This window comes from Pundamilia nyererei, unplaced genomic scaffold, assembly GCF_000239375.1.
Source record: "Pundamilia nyererei isolate P.nyererei 1_Seehausen unplaced genomic scaffold, PunNye1.0 scaffold00046, whole genome shotgun sequence".
NCBI classification, from domain to species: domain Eukaryota; kingdom Metazoa; phylum Chordata; class Actinopteri; order Cichliformes; family Cichlidae; genus Pundamilia; species Pundamilia nyererei.
In genome coordinates, this window is record NW_005187447.1 from 3,510,022 (window position 1) to 3,532,553 (window position 22,532).

At 44.9% G+C, this 22,532-nt stretch overlaps 2 protein-coding genes across 2 annotated transcripts in view; one reads left to right on the top strand and one right to left on the bottom strand.

Moving 5' to 3' along the window:
- The window catches only part of slc9a7 (solute carrier family 9 member 7), a 24,119-nt gene extending 12,206 nt beyond the window's left edge, over window positions 1-11,913 (bottom strand). The window contains exons 1-12 of the mRNA XM_013910643.1: window positions 11,514-11,913; window positions 8,559-8,761; window positions 8,408-8,485; window positions 7,565-7,641; window positions 7,375-7,487; window positions 7,183-7,288; window positions 6,483-6,624; window positions 5,748-5,853; window positions 4,758-4,846; window positions 3,839-3,952; window positions 3,164-3,275; window positions 2,933-3,086 (exon numbers count right to left, since the gene is read on the bottom strand). Of these exons, the coding sequence (XP_013766097.1) occupies window positions 2,933-3,086; window positions 3,164-3,275; window positions 3,839-3,952; window positions 4,758-4,846; window positions 5,748-5,853; window positions 6,483-6,624; window positions 7,183-7,288; window positions 7,375-7,487; window positions 7,565-7,641; window positions 8,408-8,485; window positions 8,559-8,761; window positions 11,514-11,745 (1,526 nt within the window). The 5' untranslated portion in view covers window positions 11,746-11,913. The remainder of the gene's footprint in view (window positions 1-2,932; window positions 3,087-3,163; window positions 3,276-3,838; window positions 3,953-4,757; window positions 4,847-5,747; window positions 5,854-6,482; window positions 6,625-7,182; window positions 7,289-7,374; window positions 7,488-7,564; window positions 7,642-8,407; window positions 8,486-8,558; window positions 8,762-11,513) is intronic.
- A 3,205-nt stretch (window positions 11,914-15,118) lies between these two features.
- On the top strand, window positions 15,119-21,521 carry rp2 (RP2 activator of ARL3 GTPase). The gene is made up of 5 exons (XM_005732407.2): window positions 15,119-15,538; window positions 18,334-19,002; window positions 19,728-19,842; window positions 20,562-20,647; window positions 20,738-21,521. Exons 1-5 carry the CDS (start codon window positions 15,374-15,376, stop codon window positions 20,819-20,821), a joined length of 1,119 nt encoding a protein of 372 aa, XP_005732464.1. The 5' UTR covers window positions 15,119-15,373; the 3' UTR covers window positions 20,822-21,521.
- The last annotated feature ends 1,011 nt before the right edge of the window (window positions 21,522-22,532 follow it).

Below are 22,532 nucleotides of genomic sequence, written 5' to 3' on the forward strand. Positions count from 1 at the left end.
TACAGATACGCTTCCCAACCCCCTGAGCCACGGTCGCCCCAAAAACCTTTATTTAAACAGGAAACTGGAAACTCCCAGCCTGAGAGACAACGGTGTTAACCGTTGAGTCTGAGCTTTATTACGACATTTCTGTGTCTCAGTTTTAAATGTTTTGCTCAGTTTGTTGTAAAGTATTTCTGGGCTTTTATATTATTCCTCATATTTCTAATGTTGGCGTCTCTCGTCTGCGTGCTAGTGCCTTTGTCTTTGTTCCCTGCCTGCTATGGATTGACTTCCTGCCTCCTGATTCGCTGCTTGTTTCCACCTGTGTCTGAATTTTACAAACCCAGCTGAAGCGGAACTGTAAGACATCACTGCCTATGGAGCTGACAGCTGGCACATCTGGAAAGGCTCCATCAGCGCTCAAAGGTACAAACAGGTGTTAGAGCAACATCTGCTCCATACAAATGCTTTTTTCAGGAAGGCTGCTGTGTTTGACCGGGATGATGCTAAACTGTAGACTGCATCCATTCCAGCAGTACGGCTTCAGAGGAGAAGAGCCCAGCCGCTGGACTGCTCTCCAGAGCTTTGACCAGCCAACAACATCTGGAGCATCATGAAAGCAACAACAGCAGCCAGGACTGCTTAATCCTACATCAGACCAGAACAGCTGCTGCCCTATGTTTTACTCAAAGACTGACTTCATAAACCTGAAAATACAAGCTAAGCCTGAAGTTTCCTCCTAAAGCTAACAGTCTGTGATGTAAAGGCCTCACATCCGCTCCTTGTGCTCCTGTTTTTCTCTCTGATCCTCAGCTTGTGTTCGCCCAATAACATCTAATTTCGTATTGAAAACTCCACCTCTCTCCACCTGACAACTTTACCTTGACTTTCAGCATCAAACACAGAGCAGCAGCTTCATGACTTTAAATGCTCATTCTCCTAAAAGCTGAAACCAGCACCCTGACTGTCCCACTGTGGTCACAGATTAGTCATGCCGCTCGGTGATAGGCTGCCTGCTTCCAGACCGTCAGGACCAACACTCCATCAGGTCTCACCGTGCCGCTGTTAATGATCTGCACAGAGGGAGGAACACCGTCTGAGGCTTGTTTTTAACCCCACCACCAAGAGGCAAAACATAAATTTACACACACATCACTGCAGAGAAGGATGCTGAGAGCACAGAGCAGCACGGCCGGTTACTGTCACCATAGCAACGAGTTCACAGGGTGAAAGGGGCAGAATCTGGCAGTGCTCTAAACCTCCAACATAATACTTCCTGCTCCGCCCTAAGACACAGCACACATATTAAATACACACACACACAGAGTCGTGTTTTTATATCTTTGTGGGGCCATCTAACTGATATTATGCTTTCCATAGCTACTTACCCTAACCCCACCCATCACAATAAACACCTAACCCTAAACCTAACCATAATCTAACTGTAACCCAGTCACTAAAACCACATTTTGAGTCTCAAAAATGCCATCAAAATGTCCCCATAAGGGCTGTTGCTCCCCACAAGTATAGTGGCATTCCAACTTTTGGGCCTCATAAAGCTACCTAAACTTTGGTACACACAAATACATACACACAGCACACATGTTACAGTTTTTCTTGATTGCTTTGACCTGCCTAAAGAAACTGGGATCCACTCAGTTTTCAAAATTATTATAATTAAGAAAAACTGTAAACACACACACGCATCCTGAAGCTGAGCTTCTTCAGAGGAGCAGCAGGAGGTGGAGGGAAAGCAGCAGAGTAGCTCTGGCTCCATCTCCTGGACGCTGCGGTGTCTACTGTGCAGCCCTCTTAAGACCTCTGACAAACAGTCAGTACTTCAACGTGAATATTAATACCTTGATGAATAATTTTTCTTGATGCATGCTCAATCATCCAGGTAAGGAAATCCCAGGTCGATTCTGTTCATCTGGATGTTTTCAGTGTGAGAAACGTTTCGTCATCAACCAGGTGACTTCTTCAGGCCTGCATGACTCTATTGTTCATTCAGTGGCCTAGTTTCTCCCACTAAAAACATCCAGATTAATAATTTCCTCTTTTACACCCACATTCACATGTTTACAAACCACATTAAGGATGTAGTCATAGGATGCAGAAGCGGTATAATAATACAATTTAGGTATAATAATAGAAAACTTATCTAACTAACAACTAATTACAACTTGCATTAAAAACACAATTTAAAAAGTGTGAATAGAGTCAAATTTGCAACAATTTAATTACGGAGGTCTCAGTAATGTACATCAGTGCCATGATGTTCACCACTGCATACAAAGACTTGGAAACATCATGGTTCCTTAAACTTGGAAAACCTGATTAAATGTGCAGATATTCTACCTGTGTATAAAATTCACACACAGTCCTAAAATTTAGCTCTCGTCTCTGAAATTTTGCAGATTTATCTTAGAAATAAAATAAACAAAAATACAGAATGAAACACACTGCTAAACAACAAAACAAAAGAGACACACTTCATCCTCTCTCACACACACACACACAGTTACAGAGTGTTACAATGGGCTGAGCCACAGTAATCCTATAAAGTGTCTGCAGTGCAGGGAGGAGAAACCAAACAGCCACTCCACAAACACATGGCACAACACAACACTCAGCTGCACATCTGCACTGCAAAAGGCCACTCGCCGAAGACATCAATGTTTTTGGACAGAGGACACAGATGGTCTGAAAGAGGAGTAAAGAGCCCATCTATGTCCACTGTAAACGGTCATCATTGACCAAAAGTGGTGGCCTACGACACCAACTGTCACAGTCCACTCTGAGATTCTTCCCAGGTGTTTCAACCACCACTCACACCTCGCTTCAGGTGACCTCAGCAGGTCAGGTCAAGCCTTTTCTTTTCTTCGAATATTTAAAACTTTCTGTTATTATTCACAGGCGTGAAGGCAGTGCAGCACTTTGATTTTCTAACCTGATATGCAGCCAGGACAGCATGGGTGTGGTTCCACCTCCAAACACCCACACGGTGAAGAAGACGATGAGCAGCGTAGTGGTGAACATCATCTGACGGGCGTACGTAGCTGTGTCGCGTATGGCCAAGGCGAACGCCATCGCCCCACGCAAGCCTGCAGAAAGAGATCCTGAAACCACCCAGCCCGACACGACGAGCTAGAACTACAGAGACAGGAAGCGCTCCTCATACCTGCAAACATCATCATGTGCTGGAAGTTTCCTTTGATCTTGTGCCTTCGACCGAGGTTGAGAAGAAAGGAGAGCGGGTAGATATTCAGAGCTCTTCCGATGAAAATGGCAATCTGACGGCCCGGGTTAAGAAGTTTTAATGCTGGAAAGAAAGGATGTTTGTGGTATATGTGAGGTCACACACAAAAATATCAAAAGGGACAAATCAGACTAGAGCGTACTGAGCTCCATCTACTGCCCTGCCTGGTTTCTTAGTTTTTCACGTACATGTTTCAGATGATCAAATAAACTTTAATACTAGACAAAGATCTGAGATCTGTTCAGTGTCACTGCCACACCCAGGCCTGATCACTGTCAAAGCTGCTGAATCACAAAATAGAAGTTGTCTGACAAAGTGAAGCTAAAAGATGTAAAGAAACAGCTGAGAACTGACCTCTATCAGTCTGGAAAGGATTACAGAGGCAGGTAGGTTTACATAACCCTTTTTCCCTTGAAAATTGAAATCATCTTTTAAAAACTGCCCCAGTTGTCTTTGTCTAATATTAACATTAGTTGGATGATCTGAAACACACAAGCGTGACCAATATGTGAAAAAAGAGGAAATAAGGGTGCAGCAGGTAGCTTTCTCAGCGCTGCAGGTACTACTCTGACAATGAGAGAAGCTCAGAAAGGATACGAAGGCTCCAATGATGAAGACGGGGCTGAAAATGTGATTCTGGAAGGTGAATAGAGCCAAGCCCATGTAGGAGAAGATGAAGTTCTCAGCCAGGAAGTGAAGAACCTCAAAAAGCTGCAGTTTAAAAATATTCATCATCATTTAGAATCATAAAATATGTGAATGTGGTTACACAGTAAACAGGATGAGCCCCATCATGCCTTTAGGTTAGCAGAACAGATAATGTTGCATTTAAGGATGAATTGCTATAATGATCCACTCTTTGCAGTAACTGGAGACCAACTGAGAAATGTTTAGTTAATCTCAGTTCAGCTGCTTATCTGAAGAAACTTCTAATATTACATTTGTAGTGTTAGTGAGACGATTTAACAGTTTATCACTTCTGTGTATGAATTTTATCTTGTCGTCCACTTCAGGTTTATTACTGGTGTGATAAAACTTTATTTAAGTAAAATAACAATAAAAACGGAACTATACTGTCCTCTATCCAAACAAAGTGCGAGAAAATAAAAATATAAAGGACGTGATTCCAGCTTGAGTCAGCTGACGCAGACAAACACAGAATAAAAACTGTGTTCAAGTTTAAAGCTTAAAAACAGAAATGTATATTGAACCAGGCCTCCTGGGAGGGATCCAGGGGCGTGTGCGCCGTTTGTTCCCTAAAATGACTCTGTCTGAGAGGCAGTAAACTTCCTGCTGCTCCGTGACACCGCCCCTTTTTCAATGGCAGTGCCATGTACAGATCCAAACTGTGTTCCTGCTAATCTCATCCTGTCCCTCAGACCAACCCCCCACATGGAACTGAGCAGTCAGGGGAGGAAATTAAGGTCACAGCCGGCTCATTGGGCAGGCACCATCTGGCCCAGGCGCCAGATGGCTGGGGGGGCATGGGCGGGGGTGGGGTCACATGTTCACATACCTGCTTGGTGCGCTTTGTGGACTCTTCAGAGAGGTTGTTGTAGGTGTAGTGAGCCTGCGTGATGCCACAAAACAGCACGGCCACAACGCCTGCAGGACAACGTACACACACACACACACACACACAGCCAGCTGAAATACACAATGCCAAATTTCAGCCATCCATCCTCTTCCTCTTATCCCAGAGGGGGGGGGGGGACACCTGGCCTAGCCTGAGACAGACAAACACTCACACCTGTGGGCAATTTAGAATCACCAGTTAAAACCCCACTGACGGCATGTGTTGGACTGTGGCAGGAAGCTGGCACATGCAGACAGAAAGGCCCCGCCCACATAGTAGTGGCTGTGGAGTCCAAGCTAGAACGTTCTTGCTGTGAGGCAACAGTGCTAACCACTGCACCACTGTCCTCCCACCTCAGCCATCAGATTATTTTGAATATCTGAATCCATTCTGACTCCTGACCACATCTGTGTGTGTGTGGGGGGGGGGTAACACAGAATCTGTGAGGATGCTTTAAGCAGGTGTGTAATCTTTCTGAGGTGCAGTGAACGTAAAGCGTGGATAAAGCAGAAATTCTCACTCACACCTGTGCAGGTTGTGTCCCCCACAGCCATCGCAGACAGTCAATGGATGACAGCTGAATATCTATTGTGTTGATGCAGATTTCTTTTTTTCTTGGATGGAAATAAATGGAGCAGTTTTGATTCTTGTAAAATGTTCTTCTACATTTTCAGGTGACGTTTCCTAGCTTGTTAGCAGTGGATGGTGCTGTTTGGATCTGATTTGACAGTGTGCCTGTAACACATCCTTAAAGCTGACTGTTTCCTGTATAAGCGCTCTATGAATAACCTTTTATGATGTATTCTGATGATAAACGTGGGGCGGAACGGAACAGTGTAAATCTGTGAACAGGACGAAGTGCTGCATGTGAAGCGAGTCGCCCGGTGATGGTCAAATGGCAAGGCTGATGTTTGTGACAGGTCAGCTCACCTGTGAAGCCGCAAGCCTCGGCGAGGAGGAAGGTGCTCCAGGACATGAGGAAGAAGAGGGCCGTCTCCAGCAGCGGGAAGCAGTGCAGCTTGGTGAACTTGGTGACGTAAGGTTCCGGTCAAAGAGCGTAAACACAGGACTGAGACACCAGTTGGCAAATGTGAACGTAGCCCCACCCCCGCAGTCAGATGATCTGTCCTGTATAGTAAGCTTACAATATTTACTGAAGACACGTACGTCTTTACCTCTACGTCAAAGGTTCTCAGCATCCACCTTTAAAACCCACCCACTCATCCTCACAACCTGCTTCAGGACCTCTCTCTCAGGACCTAAATTTGTGTGATCAGTGTTATTATACATTACAATTATTACAATACAATTACAATACAGATTATTATACAGATGTTTGTCCACCTCACAACCACGACCTCCACTCAGGGAGCTAAAATCTGACTATTAGAAAATAATCTGACCCAGAAAAATCACAGCTGGAAAAGGGATTGTTCAATTGCTCTCACCTGAGCTCACATCTGTTCCAACTGCTGATGTGAGGCCGAAGGTTTACACAGATATTAAACTGCTGATAGATCACAGCTGGATACAGGGACCAGGATCAGTGCTAAGACTGGACGCTCATCTGTGTTTTTCAGGTTTATGTGAATATCTGCTGTACTTGGGCGGAGGGTGGGGGTGAGGGGGGTCGTGTGGTGGGCGCTGACTTCTCTGAAAGGATATGAGAGCGGTGACCACTCCCGTGGCCGCGCCCATCACGAAGGAGCCGCTAAAAATGCCAATGAAAACCCCCACAGACTTGAAAAAAGCTGAAGCATCAAACTGGTGCGTGTTGGCGCCGGCCGGCTGGTACGCCACGATGGACCTGAAACACAAAAACACGAGTCAAAGGTGACTTGTGATCTCCCAGCAGGGGGAGCCAGAGCACTGCCTGCAGCCCCCACAGGTGGTCACTAGAAACCACAGCTGGAAATATCTGAGTGCAGCGCTGAGTGCAGTCAGAGATTTCTTTAAATAAAAACAGTCAGACTGCTGTGCTCACAAACACCTGGAGCAGGGACAGGAAGTGGTCACGTTCACCGATCAGCATGCCAGCAGTGTCCCATTTCCTATTTCTGTGTTAAGAAGCAAATAAGCAGCTGAGAGCTGCGCAGACGTTTACTTCCTGAGCAGTGAGGGTAACGCGTGCCCACCTGCTGCCAGAGCCCCGCCTCCCTCAGCTGTTAATGATCACAGCTGAGGATGCAGATGTTATGAAGTCATGACTGTCAGCAGCTGGTCTGTTGTGTCATCTACTCAGTTAATCAGACCTACACGATCTGTCGTCTTTAAAAGCACAGGTCACTGCAGGGGTCAAAGGTCCCTACTGCTGACCACTGTCATCTAAACCAGTAAATGTGGGTAAAGCGAGGCATGAACTCACGAGGACAGCACAATGGCTACGGCGTCGTTCATGACGCTCTCGCCGAAAAGCAGCGCGTACAGATCCCCGTCAGCGTGCAGCTCGTTAAAGATGGCCAGCACCGTCACTGCGGAGACACAAAGAAAACACTGAAAACCTTGCTCGCGTTCACACTCATGCACGCCGTCCTCCTTCCCATGCTCGTGTTCATGCCTGGGTCCGTGGCAGAGATGATGGCGCCAAAGAAAAGGCAGTCAGTGTAGTAAAACTTCCCCGTCAGCTGACCCACTGCCTGCATCAGCTTGACCACGCCGTACATCAGGTTCCTGCGGAGGGAACAGGTATGACACGTCAGTCACGCAGCAGCAAACCGAGGGTGATGTCACACCTGGCTCTTACTCACCCAATGACGAAACAGGAGACGGCGGTGCCCAGGAAGGCGTAGGTGATGATGGAGCCCAGGTTCCTGAAGAAATGTCTCTGGAAGAAGCAAGAAGAAGAAAGAGAAGAAGATATGTGGTTCTTCCTCACACTCACCCAGCCAGGCAGCCAATCAGAGGCCTCTGCGGCTGGCTGCCGCACGGAGCGCGCTCAGCTCTCTAAGTGCTGAGTCAGGTTTCTAAAGGACGTGAGCCTGTACAGGTCGGCGCTCAGTTCTGTTTGCATCCAACCCTCCTTACTCACACATCAACCAAACAGCAACGCCAGACAAAAATGCTCTTCTTACTTCCTGTTTCCTGTTTCCTGCTGAATCAGCAGATCCAGCATGAAAAACAATTTCACAAGAAAAGCACAAAATGCTGCTCACATACTCTTCAGCTGCACAGCACACATACAGTAAGCAGCACCACAGTACAGATGAAGGCAGGTGTGTTTACCTGCAGGTTCTTCTGGGTTCATGAAAGATTTTTGGAAAAGTCGGTTAGGTGATCAGGAAAGATGGCCATGTTCACTCCAATTTCATTGGCTGATATTTTTCATCAGACTTGCCTCCTAGCGACCCACCCTGGAGTGTTATTGGTCAGACTGGAGCACCTGAGCTGCTGGTGGATGTCTGTGTGGCTCCGCCTATTTATTCTGGCGTAACCTTGATATCGTTCATGAGTGCGTTATGTTATCAGGTTAGATGTGACCTTGCTGTGAAAGCATCACCTGCTATGCTTTAAATGTAAACATGGAGACAGGTGAAGCAGTCAGAGCTCACACGCACAGCCCCACCCGTCCACACACAGCAGGTGACTCTTACCTTCTTCAGACTGTAGCCCGCATGGAAAATGATGGGAGGCAGCAAAATGTTGAAGAAGACCTCGGGGTCAAAGGTCACCTGGAAAAGACACAAAGTTTGAAGTTGCCAGGCGGATGTGAGCGATGCCAGCGTACTTCCTTGCCTTCCTCACCTTTCGCAGCATGTCGTTCTGCTCCACGTTGTGTATCTCGCGGGAGTTGATCTCTCCTTTCAGCGTGTACTCAAAGAACTTCCCGCTGACATTCAGCAGCAGTGTGCTGGTGGGTCCCTCCCTCAGCGAGCAGCTTGCTGGCGTCTTGTTGTGATAGCTGTTGGCTGGGATGCCATAACGCAGAATCACGCCAACCAGTAAACCTGAGAGAAACAAACAGAAATACCGAAAGGTTAGTGGGGACCTCGTGTCTCTGTTTCTGGTCTCAGTCACAGACTGCTGGACCTGATTTTCCATCAGTCTGTTTTCATAGATACTGATTCATGTCCAGGAAGCAAAGGGGCCACTTTAACCTCCTAGGACCTGGCGTCCACATATGCGGACATCACATTTTGGGTTATTTAGACCAAAATACTCAACTTTGCTCCACAAGAGCCTGATATCCACTTACAAGGACATTATATTGCTACTGTTCTATCAAAATTTTAAACAAATATCCTCATATGTGGCTCTTATTTTTCTTCAAAATAAAATTAAGGTAAAAAAAAAAAATCTGGTAATTCTTTGTTTTTACATTCATCGGGCCCCAATATGACCAAATATCAAAGAGAAATTAAAAATGCATGCTGGGGAAGAGTTTGGGTCTTAGGAGGTTGAAGAACACACACACACACACAGACACACACAAACACACACACACACATGCAGACACACAAACACACACCTGCAGACACACACACAAATACATGCAGACACACACACAAAAACACACAGATGCACACACACACACACACAGTCACACACACAGACACACAAACACACACACACACAGAAACACAAACACACACACACACAGTCACACACACAGACACACATACACACACATATAGAATTAAACCACTTGCTGTTTCACTTTTTCTGTTCTCGGATTTTCAGCAGGAAGTAAAATCAGGACAAACGCTTGAGGCTGCGTCTCATCGTCAACAGCATGAAGCTGCAGCAGCATTTCTTACACTATCACAGGTTTAACCGGTGGACTCCACAACAACCCTTCAGTTTTATTTATACACTGCAGTGTAAAGTGATCTGGGATCGGCTCTGTTTTTCAGATTTATGTACTTATGTTGGAGTGCTGGAGGGTGGAGGAGTTCCCATAGATGCTCATGTTAAAGCACTCAAGGCTTCTTTAAGCTTCTGTCCAACCATAGGGGATCAGTACCAGCAGACTGGAACACCGACTGTCTCACTGGCTTCAGGGTGGAGGTTCTTTGCCTCGTGGTTCACTTGTTCCTACCACTGTTAATTTTTTAGATTGTGTTATGTGGTTTGTGTTTTGGGTGTATGTGTTATGTGTGTTATTTATGCAGGTGGCTACAAAGCAAACGCCCCTTGGAGATAATAAAGTTCATCTTGACCTTGATAAACTAGGTAGGTAACCCAAGTTTGTGTTTTAGGGGCGTGGCCTCTTTGACCAGTGTTAGTGTTGAAAATGTTTGACTTTTTATGTTAATCATTAAATAAAGCTGTTTTAATCATTTTATTTATACACTATGCAAATGTGCTCATAAACGAGTTGGCGCTCCGTATTTTAAAGGCTGAGAGCTTCATTCCGTGTTATTGTCTGGATTTGAAATATTGCAGGTGCATGTTGAGTGCAGAGAGATATTTTGCAGCATGCTTACACACACTGATAATGTTTAGAATGAGTCTCTAGGTCAGAAGGTCTGAACAAGATGTCCTTAACCAGACCTTAGAATCAGTAGAAGAATAATGGATAACATTACATAATGAAGGCTACTCAGGGTGTGTTTTTGTGTAAAAGTCTCTCTGACAGGTGGATGGCAACACAGTTAACTGTGGCTGTCTGCTCGGCTTCACCTCAGCTAACCAGAGTCCCTGAACTGCACCTCTGGACCATGTTAATTACATCTTCTGACCAATAACACATCTCCTGTGAGGTTACAGTAAATACAGCGTCAGTTCAGCCTACAATAACTTTAAATCGGGGGCCACCTGCTTCCTCCAGCACCCTTTAAATGGTCTGAGGTTCCTGTGTGAACTTGTTCGCCTAACTGGAAGTTAAACGTCACTCAATTAACTGCAGAGTATGGCTGACAGATATTAGTACATGAGGTGTGCATGTATAAGTAGTAATGAAACATGAAATGGTGTTAAAGAAGCAAACGTCAGCTGTGAGCGCAGTGCCTGTTTCCTGTTTTTGACCCTGTGCAGCACAGACACCACACTTGGAAAATCACCAGAGCCATGTTTGCCTTGGAGCTTTAGGTCCAAACAAATCAAAGTCTGCCTTCTTCGGAGGACATGTGTGGTTAATGAGTGACACGCTGGACAGATGGCCTCCATCACTGGGACCGTGCAGATGTGTCACACCAGCAGGCCTTCTGACTAATCACTGCAGGTGATCAGAGACATTCGCACATTATCTGATGATCTTTGTTCATGTCATCATTCTCCATGTTTGCTGAGGCAGGACAGCCTCAGCAGAAGAACCAGGCTGGGCTGAGGCTCCGAATCAGCCCACAAACACACACACACGCACACACACACACACACACACACACACAGAGTATTCTACCGCCAGCAAGGTTATAACAGGGTTGTTATAAGTGGTGTGTGTGTGTGTGTGTGTGTGTGTGTGTGTGTGTGTGTGTGTGTGTGTGTGTGTGTGTGTGTGATGAGTGTGATGTGACCTGCCGGCTGGTGTCACTTGGACTCTTGAAGCAGCTGCTCGGCTGATCTCTGCTCAGTCAGAGAGGTGCGCGCACGGGAGCGCGCTGACACCGAACCGGCAGCTCGATGTGAAACGCGCACGCGCGTCGGCGGCTCTGCACTGTCTTAAAAATAACGGCCACGTCTCCTCCTCTGACCGAATCACGCAAAGAGTGCGGTGTCGGCGTGCGCGAGCGTGCCGTTAAGCGTATGGGCGAGGCTCACCGTAGATCATCGCCAGCCCGGTCTCGTGCAGGAAGCGGACCCGCCGGTGCTTGAAGAGCCAGATGGTGAGGATGGTGAGGGTGAGCAGCAGGATGAAGGTCAGCATGTTAAAGCTGTCCTGCCGGTGGCTCTCCTCCGCCTCCTTCTCCGTGGCCAGCTCCTCCATCGCGAAGTCCTCCGCGCGCATGCCCTGTCCCCAAGCACAGCTCAGGAGGATCCATGCGGCCATCATCTCTGCGCCATCAGCTGAGCCTCTGACGAGCGCGGCGAGCACCGAGGAGGTCTCTCAGTCACTGCGCCTGCGCTGTGACGACCGCGCAGCTGAAAGCGGGCTGAGGCAGAGGAGGAGGAAGCTGCTCACATGATGTGTCTGCAGTGGAAGCAGCTGCACCACCTACTCCACCCCCCAGTGTCCAGCGTGAAAATACAAGGATCGACTTTTTCTCCTCCTCTTTAATCCTACCCGCCCCCAACACCGTTTATGAAACAGGTGTAAACACAATAAACATGATAAAACTGTATGCAGTCAATTATCACATTTCCACTGTTAGTTGAAATTTTCACTCCTTGACGTGAGCTCGGTTCTCACACTGATCATCGAGGTCCACCTCCCCCCACCACCTCTACCCGCAGCCTCCATCAGTCCCTTCCTTACTACCAGTTAGATACATAGGTCGTTATGACTGTGGATTGTGGATATGGAGCTGGACTGCGGCTTTTATGTAATACCCTTTTAAACCACAAGATGGCGCAGCGAGTCACTGTAAAGCTACCCAAGGGAACTAAAGGGAGGGGCTAAAGAGAATGGCCGTTTCTCAGCACGCGTACTTGCGTTCTTGCAAAGGAGAGTGGCTAAAAAGTTTGAAATATGACTCTATCTGACACAAAATCAACTTTTAAGATATTTTCAGGTGAGAACTTCTGACTGGTATGGCGTTATTTTGTGCCTCTATTGTGAGCGCACATAAATAATTTTTGCAAGTGCAAATGTTGCATTTTGAGGAAGAAATATTTTGAGTGAATAAAAGCTTAATTTGAGCGAACAAAATTTATTGCTGCATGCAAGAAATGTATTTCAGTGTTTGCTATTATCCATATACACAACAGCCCCTCTCACTCAGTTCACCTTTATAAATGTGCCACAAAACCAACCAATCACAGACTTTGATGCAAAAATTGTGATTGGCTCCAATCAGCTAGCTAGCTACTGCATTCTCGAAACACTGTCCATAGTGTAGCTCAACCCATTTAGAGTTAGTATGTTTAATTATTTTATTTTAAAATATATAATTTTTAAGACCATTGTTGGTTTTAATCTAGTTTAAACCAAACCACTCCACTGGATTTAGCTACATTTTGGACAGTGTTTCCAGAATGGAGTAGCTAACGAGCTGATTGGGGACCAAACAGCCAATCACAATTTTTGCATCCAAGTCTTTCATTCATTGTTAATGTTAATGTTTGGTTTATTTCAGTTTTTTATTTGTTCCTGTGCTTTCTGTGTAACTGTATGAAGCCTAGTAGACAGGTTGTAATTTTTTATATAATGTGTAATTTCCATTGCAAATATTAAACAAACTCTGGAGTTGTGATGTCATCAAGTACAGTGCCATTCCAATTGTAGAATGATTGCGTTATGTTCTTGGGAAGTATGGACTCCTGTGTGAACTTACTAAGTATGGACTAGCAAGAATGCAAGTATAGACTTGCGTTCTTGAGTACTGAGAAATGGCCAATATAAAAACTTTAGACAGCAACACACTCTGAAAATGTTACAGATGCTGCCCCTTGGTGGTCAAAGTTTCAGTCAGTGTCTGCAGAAGGTCACTGCGAAAAGCACCTTTAAGGAAGCAAACAAGCAAGCAAGCAATCAGAAAGCAGGTTTTTGCTTCCTTTTAATCTTATCCAGCACTTTCTTTTATTATTATTGTGCATATATTATTCATTTTCAATCTTCCTGGTTTTTACAAATTGACGGGTAAATGAATGTGGCTGTGTTTTTGTGTGAGTGGGAGTGGAGGGTCCTACTCCTTCTTTGCATATTTGATTATATCATTCTGTTCATTATTATTCTACACAGCTTATAGTAGTAGGTAGTCACTCCTTGGCTATCTGAGAAATCTGGAGCTGTTTCCTTGAACTTTCTGCTTTTGTGTGAATGATGCTGAAACTGAACTTCTATAATTCCTCCTGATGCACAGGGTTCCCAGCATCTCTACTCCAGCAGGCTGCAGGCAGAACAGGAGCTACAAAGACATCGGCTAACCTCATGCTACTAGATTACCACAATAAACTGGAGTAATATGACACCACAAGACCTAAAGAGCATGGGACTTCCTCCCATGTGGATGAAAGTGTAGTGGACACATTAAACAATGTCAGCTCATTCCTGGAATTAAAATCTATCCGCATAGCGATGTTTTAGAAAAAAACAATCAAGGCCTACAATAAGACAGAGAAAACCCAACAATGATATGAGCCCTGATGAGCAAGCGCTTTGGCCACAGTGGATCAGAACCTGATCAGAACTTGATCCAGTGAGCCATTGATGGGCTTTGATCAGTGGTCATGACAATTTGTATATTAATGATCAATTAATGAGAGAAGCTTCAGCAGGGAGAGGAGAATTACCTATAATTACAGTGGCCTGTGGCTTAACTTGCAGGCTAATCTGTCGCCAGCGTGTGTGTGTGTCTGTGTGTGTGTGGTTTTTGGTTGCGCACAGTTAGACCTCAGCACATAAACATGGCGGCCTCAAAGCAGCAGCTTTGAACTACATGATTTTCATGTCAGCGGTAATTATTTACATCACAATAATATGTTTGTGGAAGCTGCTTTCTGGTGTGAAGGAAGCAGCCTCAGGGGCGTGGCCTGGTGTCACTGCTGCTGCCTTTGCAGTACTCTGTAAAAATAAGAGTTTTTAGTTTTCAACTGGGTGGATGCTGCCCACCTCTGCTTAGGTGTAGATGTGGAGCTAGAAACATTTTCTTAGGGTGGCAAAATCACAGTCATTTCTTTACACATATGCAGGTGTTACATCCTGTAATATGCATTATATATGGTTAAAATACAGTAAGTGCAAACATGTTTCTTATGAACATAGTCTGCAAATTTCTTACTTTCTGTAGCCCAGATAATTAAACATTTCAGTTACATAAAAGATGTGAATTTTGATTTTATATACTGTATAGCCTGGATAATAAGTTTAAAATCCAGAAGGCTACACAACATAACGTGGTTTGGTTAGAAATACAAGTCTAAGTGAAGTTTCACACTCTTTTGTTACAAATAATCAAATTGTTATATGCTCAAATTTACAAAAAATGTCAGAAATCTGCACCGTGACAAAAAACATCAAATCAGAGTAGAAACAATGTAATTAATAAATTAAATAATTTAATACATAAATCATGAATTAAATGGCCATTCATTCCATCTAAAACATTTAATAAATTGTGTAATATGTATTTCCAATTGTAATTAATAAATAACATATTTAATGATTTATTTAATTAATTAAATATTTCATTTTAGAGCTTCTGGCCTTCCACACTCTTCATGTGCGTGTTTCGCAAACATAAATCAGAGTTAGACTGGTTCTGAGCTCCTTTTTCCTACTTGTCCTTAAACGTCTTGTGAACGTGCCCCTTGTGAGCGTGGTTTCGTCACTATGCTCACGTCTGTGATTGGCTGACACAGCGACCCTCGGGGTTTCGATTGGTTGCGAAACGAAGCCGTGAAACGGGAAGCTGAAAAATACCGAGCCAAGCGAAGAGTTCGAGCCTGAGCTTCGGCCGCATTAACCGCGTTCTCCGAGCACACAAACCCGCTCCCGCTTTCCCCGTCGTTTCGAGGCCGCCATGGGCTGCTTCTTCTCCAAGAAATCCAAGAGAAAGTCGCCGGAAAAAGAGGAACGGGCGCCGACCACAACCTCCGCCGAAACTGCGTCGACGGGCAACGCGGTTCCCCTTGGCAACAACAGCGAGGAGGCTCCGAAGCAGTACAGCTGGGACAAGCGAGAGAAGGTAAGCAGCACCGGGACACACCCACAGCCAGGCTTTAGCGCAGGTAGATCACACCTGGCAAAAGACGCCGGAAATAGCCCTCTCAGGTCACCGACATTTCTGTTCCTGTCGTTGTTCACAGCCAAAACAGCCAGATGTGAATGTGTGAATTTAAACGAAACTTTATGTGTTACCTGTTACAGCTGCAAAAAAATTAAAGACAGCAGCTCGAAGCTGAAAGCAGAATAATAAGCCCAACAATTAAAAATGCAGAAGAAAAAAAACTTACACTTGAACTCAGTTTGCATGCATCTAATTAAAAAAAGCCACATGATTTAAATAAATTCATCAAAAAATAACAATAAACTCTGTGTATGCTAAATAAAATGCCATACCATGTCCTTATGAAAGGGAAAATAACTCAGCTGAGCAAAATAAAGAATAAGAAGTGTAATGTGCACAGGTCCAGCTGGAGCTCCACAGCTAAAAATGGAAAAAACACAGTGAGATCAGCAAGTCATGAAACCAAGTCCACAAACAAAAAGCTTCAATATATAAAAACGGCTCCATTATGTATACATATTCGTTTAGGGAAAACCAGAAAATACAAGAGATGAATAAATACATCAGAATGTTGTTGGAAAAGCTCATTATAAAGTTCCAGTTGCCTACGTAAAGCTCCAGGTCATATGTTAATCAACAATAATCTTTGCTCTCATTGGTAGTCTCCCTTTCTCTCCTCAAAATAGAGAAAAGTTTAATGTGTCCATCCTCGTAGTGTCTGTGGCATTCAGTTGCCAAGTCACTTCCTGTTTGGATAGAAGTGGTGACACACACAAAAAATCAGAATAATCGGAACAACTGCATAAAAAAGTGTGGGCCTAGCACCGAACATCGTCACATGATCATCCCTGTGATGTCACATATCTGTCAGTCTCAGTGATGATAATAGTGACGTTATCTGCACTGACGGTGCTTTCGTGGGCTCCTGTTGTTCTGGAAACATGTTTCCTGCTGTTCGCCAGCCAAAGATTCAGCTTCACGTGTTCGCTGTGAGCCGAGCAGCGAGCTAAGACAGCATGGCTCAGGCACCCCCACCCCTCCCTCCTGCAGCCGGTGTTATCTGATTATCAGATTTACTACCAAACGGCATGTGGTTCACGTGCACCCCTCTCACACATTAAAGCTGCGGTGTTACCCCACAGGAGGTCACACCTTTAAAAGTGACAACCAAAATATCCACCAACCATAAACCAGCTTCAGTTTGCTGCAGGCTCAGAGGGATGTGGTGTCAGAGTCACACATCTCAGATATCTGAACGTGTGACAGGGTCGAGTTTTGGGACCGATATTAGCTAAAAACACATATTTGTGTAGATATATCAAACAAGCATGCTTTAGAAGCTGATGAACCAGCGTCGTGTCTCAACATCACGCACAGTTGAGCAAGGAGCCAGTTTTAGGTTGTGCGTGCTGCTCTTTGTTAGCAGCAGTGATGGGAATAACGACGTTACTAACGGCGTTACTTTTTTCAGTAACGAGTAATCTAACTAATTACTATTTCTATTGTTACAACGCTGTTACCGTTACTAACAAGAAAATGCGGTGCGGTCGCGTTACTTTTTTTCAACAAACAGACGGTTAAAGCTGTCTTCAGCTTACCGCACCTTATATCAGTTGCACGGAAGTAGCTGACTACGTAAGTAATCTGGGCACTGCTGCTTTGAGCAATGACATTTGGTTGTTTAGGAAGAGGGGGAAGTTTTAGGAGCGACAGTGAGAGAGAGAGAAAAAGAGAGTGAGTTTTGAGATGTGAGAGATTTGTGACGTTTAGCATGTTTGGAGTTTGTAGTTAATGTGTTGTCTTGTGTAGTTGGTGTGTAGTGTTGTGGATAGTTTTGCGTTGTGTGTCAGAACAATGAGGCGACTGCTGAATGAAAACAGGAAGAATGATACACCTCCTGCTTTCAGACCTACTGGTATCAGGATGTGATGTTCTCCTTTATAGTGGACAGAAATTATTTCTTGGAGTGGTACAGATAATTTGTGTGGCATCTTATTGAATGCAGAACACCTGATTGTTATGTAAATAGTTTGAAATGGTTATTTTAAAAAGGGTAAAAGGTAAATGGCTGCAAGTAACTTTGTTGTTTGCAAAACTCGTGCATATGATTTTAAAATTGACAATTTATATTTTCATTTAAAGTTATGAAATATGATTCAATAAACATGTTTGTGGTTGTTACAGTAAAAAAATATAAATTTTTCTACTCGGATTTTATGTTTTATGTCTGATTTTAGATCAACTGTGTTAATACAGTATGTCAAAATGAAAACATAACTGTAAATTCAGACACATGAGGTTGTGCTGAAAAGAATGATACCAAACAAGGCAAAGTAAATAGTTTTTAAAGGTGAAATGTAGAGGGAAAATCAAAAGTAGTTAAAAATGGCCAATTATACCCTGGAATTTTGTAACTCAGTTACTAACTCAGTTACTTTTTTGACGAAGTAACTAGTAACTATAATTAATTACTTTTTCAAAGTAACTTGCCCAACACTGGTTAGCAGCAGCAGCCTGCTGCAGAAACACATCATCGTTCTTTAGTTGAATATGACACAAATGCCAAAGATGACACAACGTGAAATAAAGTAGTACTTCTGGTCCAGCTGATTCCCACACATCTGTTAGCAGCGTGTTTTTAACTCTCAGACTTTGCTTTCGGATCTTTAATGGTCACAGAAGGGTTAAAAATGGTGTCTCTGTGCATCCGTAAAAGTGTGAACCGTGTTGAATCCTCTGTTCTCTCTGCACAGGTGGACCCGAAGGACTACATGCTGACCGGCCTCAAAGACGTGACGGTGGGCCGTCTGCCCGGCAAACTGAATGGTCAGCAGTTCGTCATCCAGGAGTGCGAGAACTGCAACATCTATGTGTTCGATCACTCGGCGACCATCACCATCGACGACTGCGTGAACTGCCGCATCGTTCTGGGGCCCATCAAAGGCAGCGTGTTTTTCAGGGACTGCAAAGACATCAAGTGTGTGGTGGCATGTCAGCAGTTCCGCACACGAGACTGTAAAAAGATGGAGGTGTTCCTGTGCTGTGCCACCCAGCCCATCATCGAGTCGTCCACGGGGATGAAGTTCGGCTGCTTCCAGTACTACTACCCCGAGCTCGCTTTCCACTTCAAGGACGCAGGGCTGAGCATCTTCAACAACAACTGGAGCAACATCCACGACTTCACGCCCGTGTCCGGGGAGACCAACTGGAGCCTGATGCCAGAGGATTCACCCGTTCTGGATTTCGTTCCGGCACCAGACCCTGAGTCCGATTTCAAGTCAGTGCGAGTCTCCGCCGACCCCGCGCGAAGCATCGTGCCACTGACAAAAGGTGGAAGGTACAAGGACAGCGAGGAGTCCTGCCTCTTTGTCTTCTTCGCTGGAGAGTACACTACTGCAAACGCCCGCAAGCTCATTGACGAAGTGAGTCCATCGCCAGCTCTGAATTGCAAAAAAGTGAAGTTTACTTGTTAATGATGCGATCCTTTAAATCTCTCAAACACACAGGTGTGTCATACAGACAGCTCAGTACACTCTTTACTTCTGTTGGCGGCTTTATTTGATTTTAGATTATACAGTATTTAATAATGTACAACAGAATGTATACAATAGAGTAGCTTAGCATGAGTCACAGTTCAGTTCAGTGAACAGCTCATTTACAGCTCATCTCTCCGCTCTCTGTGACATCACACAGATCCAAGAGCAGAAAGCTGAGATGAATGGAGTGTTCTGAGCTTTTGGGCATCGAGGATTGCTATTCATACACACTGAGCTGATTATTAGAACCTCTAGCTATGGACTCTCGCCATCGGCACCTGTCCTCAGGTAGATAAAATGAGTTGCCGAAGGCCGTAAAGCTGAGCAAACAAAGGCATGTACGATGAACCCGCTCGGTCACGCTCCTGACACAGACTTGCTTCCTCGTCTCAGAAATGTTTTTACCGCTCTGAATTCTTTCAGTTCCGGCTCTTGAGGTTGACAACAAGGTGATGACTCAGTCCTCCATGCTCTGCTCGCTATGTTGAAACTTGTGTGACTCCAGCACTCAGGCATGCGGGACATGCTCTGAATCTGAGCATGCTCACTGACGGTTCTTTAAAGTGTCACTGCGAACTTTAACCTCTTTAACCTCTCTCCGATGTGGTCAGGCGACCGCTAAAGGCTTTGTGCTGATCCAGACGAAAGAAGTGTCGATGCGGCCGGAAGACGTGAAGCGAGTGTTTCAGAGGGACGCGGATGACCTCACGGAGTGGATCACCAAAGGTAAACTCGCTCCTTCCTCACTGATCAGCTGATCAGGAGCTCTTTCGTACTGACCAGAGGGTGTGTGTCAGTCAGTGTGTGATATTTGTAATCACACTCTCATTCATTTATTACATATTTGGGGGACAGCAAGTAAAACACCTGAACAGATACAGCCATTTACGTTAAGTTGTATTATAACACTCCTGGTCATAAACTGTATGTAAAAGATTGACATGACTTCAGTGATGTCACCTGGTGGTTTTGGACTGCACATTTTAGCATCTAAAGGTTACTGTTGTTTCTACAACTGAGAGGGTGGAGCTAATGCTTGTCCACAGACTGCACAAGTATATCAGTCTGACATAGATACCTGCTAATCAGTAACATCCAATCGAAATTCTGTAATTTCACTTAGCAAAGTTGGAGTTCAGCCTTGTTGGACGCTCTGTCACTACTGTGACCTCACAGCAGCCATGTTATTGGTCACGTGATGGCAAATAAAAATGCTCCAAAAGGTTCCAAAAGCACAATCACAGTCCACAGGTCCAGTTCAGGTGAAGCTAGCAGACAGCTATCAGTCAAAGAGGCTATGCATCTAACAATGCAGACAGGCGACTTATAAAAACAATTTTTTATGAAGGGGGGAGTTATGTTTGTATCAGGCTGACTCACAGGTGGAGATGGGGCGGTGGTGCTGTCGGTGTCCTAAAGGTTTGACTGTCGTGTTTTCCCCGAAGGCCCCGTCATTGCCCTTGAGATGAACGGGGACGGAGTTGTTGAAGCATGCAAGAACATTGCCAGTGAGGTGTTCAGCAGGACGAAGGTGAGCGCAGCGCGGTCCCGGCCCGATCCTTATGGCTTCACTCTGCGTTTTCGAAGATGTCACATTTACTGCTATTTTTTTGTCTTGCAGCTTTTTGTCTCCGACAACAAAAACACGTCGTCTCAAGACGTCGACAACTTCTTCAATTTCGCCGACATGCAGATGGGCTTGTAGGTGATGTGATGTCACGGTGACTCCGCCCTCCACGCCATCCAGCTCAGACTAAACTGATGGTCCTTCTGTCCTTAAAGAGTAGAGGAGGTGAAGGAGCGCGTGATGAGCTTGGGTCAGGAACCCCGCTGCACCTTCATTGCTCATAGCTGTGAATATTTATATCGCTCCGAATGTACTCGGTGATGTTGCTTCATTGTGAATGTAGCTCTGTGCTGAACCTGTAACCTGACTGTAGTTCAAGCTGCTGCACGAGGGATGCTCGCGCTGCCCGAAAGAGCCAAGCCCTCTTTGTGTGTCTGACCAGGATCTGGGTGTGTTTGAGTCTGTGTTAGAGAGAGGGAGGGGAGTGTGAGCGAGAGGGAGGGGAGTGTGAGCGAGAGGGAGGGGAGTGTGAGAGAGAGGGAGTGTGTGAGTGATTCACATGACAGACTCATGTGTGTATCTGATGTATTGATGATTGTTAGGCCAAAGCTGGACTGATTAAGTGATCGCTGTGTGAACAGTAGCTGTGTTTCTGATGTAGGCACTTCTGTGTGATCGTTTTTTAAAGAACAACATTTGTAATATTTGTTTTATACTCTGCTGATGTTTTTATATAGGAACATGAAGGGTTTCAATCCCGATGTTTAGTAAAAGATTCATTATGTGTGGCGTCTTTTGTACTCCGAGAATAAAACAACTTTGTTTCAGGCCGAGCTGACAGACTGGGTGATCCTGTTGTGGTCAATGATCGTCTCAAGCCATCAGCACACACTCTGTGCAGTCAACTTTACACAAACACAGCGTCTCACAGTGAATAAGGGAAGCTCTCTTCTTCCTCTTTCTCAGATCACCAACATGTGTCCATGACGAGCTTTAAAGGTCACAAAAAGCTAAAGTGTGTCGGGTTGTTTGTGATCAGGTCCCGTTAGGCGATCACAGGAAGGTCAGAAATGAGTGGGAGGTTATGATCATGCTTCTGTCCTCATTAACTCAGTGTCCAGCGTTCTGGCTTAGTGTGGTGCGTTACTACTCCCTGACTGTGATGTAGGGACATCACCTGTGTTTGCACACTTGTTATACCTGTGCTGCAAGGCTGTAGTCTGTAAAGTAATGTTGTTATAAAAATCAGATTACAAGCTGAAAGATCTTGTTTTCAACCCTTCTTTTCAGTGTAAGTCCGCTTCTGCTGATGGAGGTCAGGGCTTAGAGCATGTTCTCTTTTTGTGTGTGTGTGTGAGTGTCAGTCTAAAGAAGTCAGAGGTCAGTGTTTATACCACGCCTTGCTTTAATGACCATCTTCTTTTCCTGGACTTTATCAGTTCTGATGTGCTTCAGGGAGATTTCTTCTGATGTCTGAAACTTTCTGCACATTCAAAACACACTCACTGGTCACTTTATTAGGTACAAGTAGTACCAGGTTGGACAGTCTGCTAGGAACATGCTTCACATGTTCCACCGCAACGAGGCGTTTCCTCCCAGAGCACTGCTGCTCACTCAATACTTTCTCTGTAAACTCCAACCACTTGGTTGGTGGGAAAATCCTAGAAACACTCACAGTCGCTGAGGTCACCTTTCTTCATTGCTCTGATGCTCACTTTAAACTTCGGCAGCTCTTCTTCATCAGGTCTATATGCATAAATGCACCGAGCTGATAAGATACATGTGTTAAAGGGAAGATAAATAGGTGTAGCTAATGAAGTGGCCAGTGAGAATACTTACACACGGTGTC

Coding starts and splice junctions, on each gene's coding strand:
- rp2 (XM_005732407.2), top strand. CDS start 15,374: ATGGGCTGCTTCTTCTCCAAGAAATCCAAGAGAAAGTCGCCGGAAAAA. Junction 15,539..18,333: donor GCTGGGACAAGCGAGAGAAG/GTAAGCAGCACC, acceptor CTCTCTGCACAG/GTGGACCCGAAGGACTACAT. Junction 20,648..20,737: donor AGGTGTTCAGCAGGACGAAG/GTGAGCGCAGCG, acceptor TTTGTCTTGCAG/CTTTTTGTCTCCGACAACAA.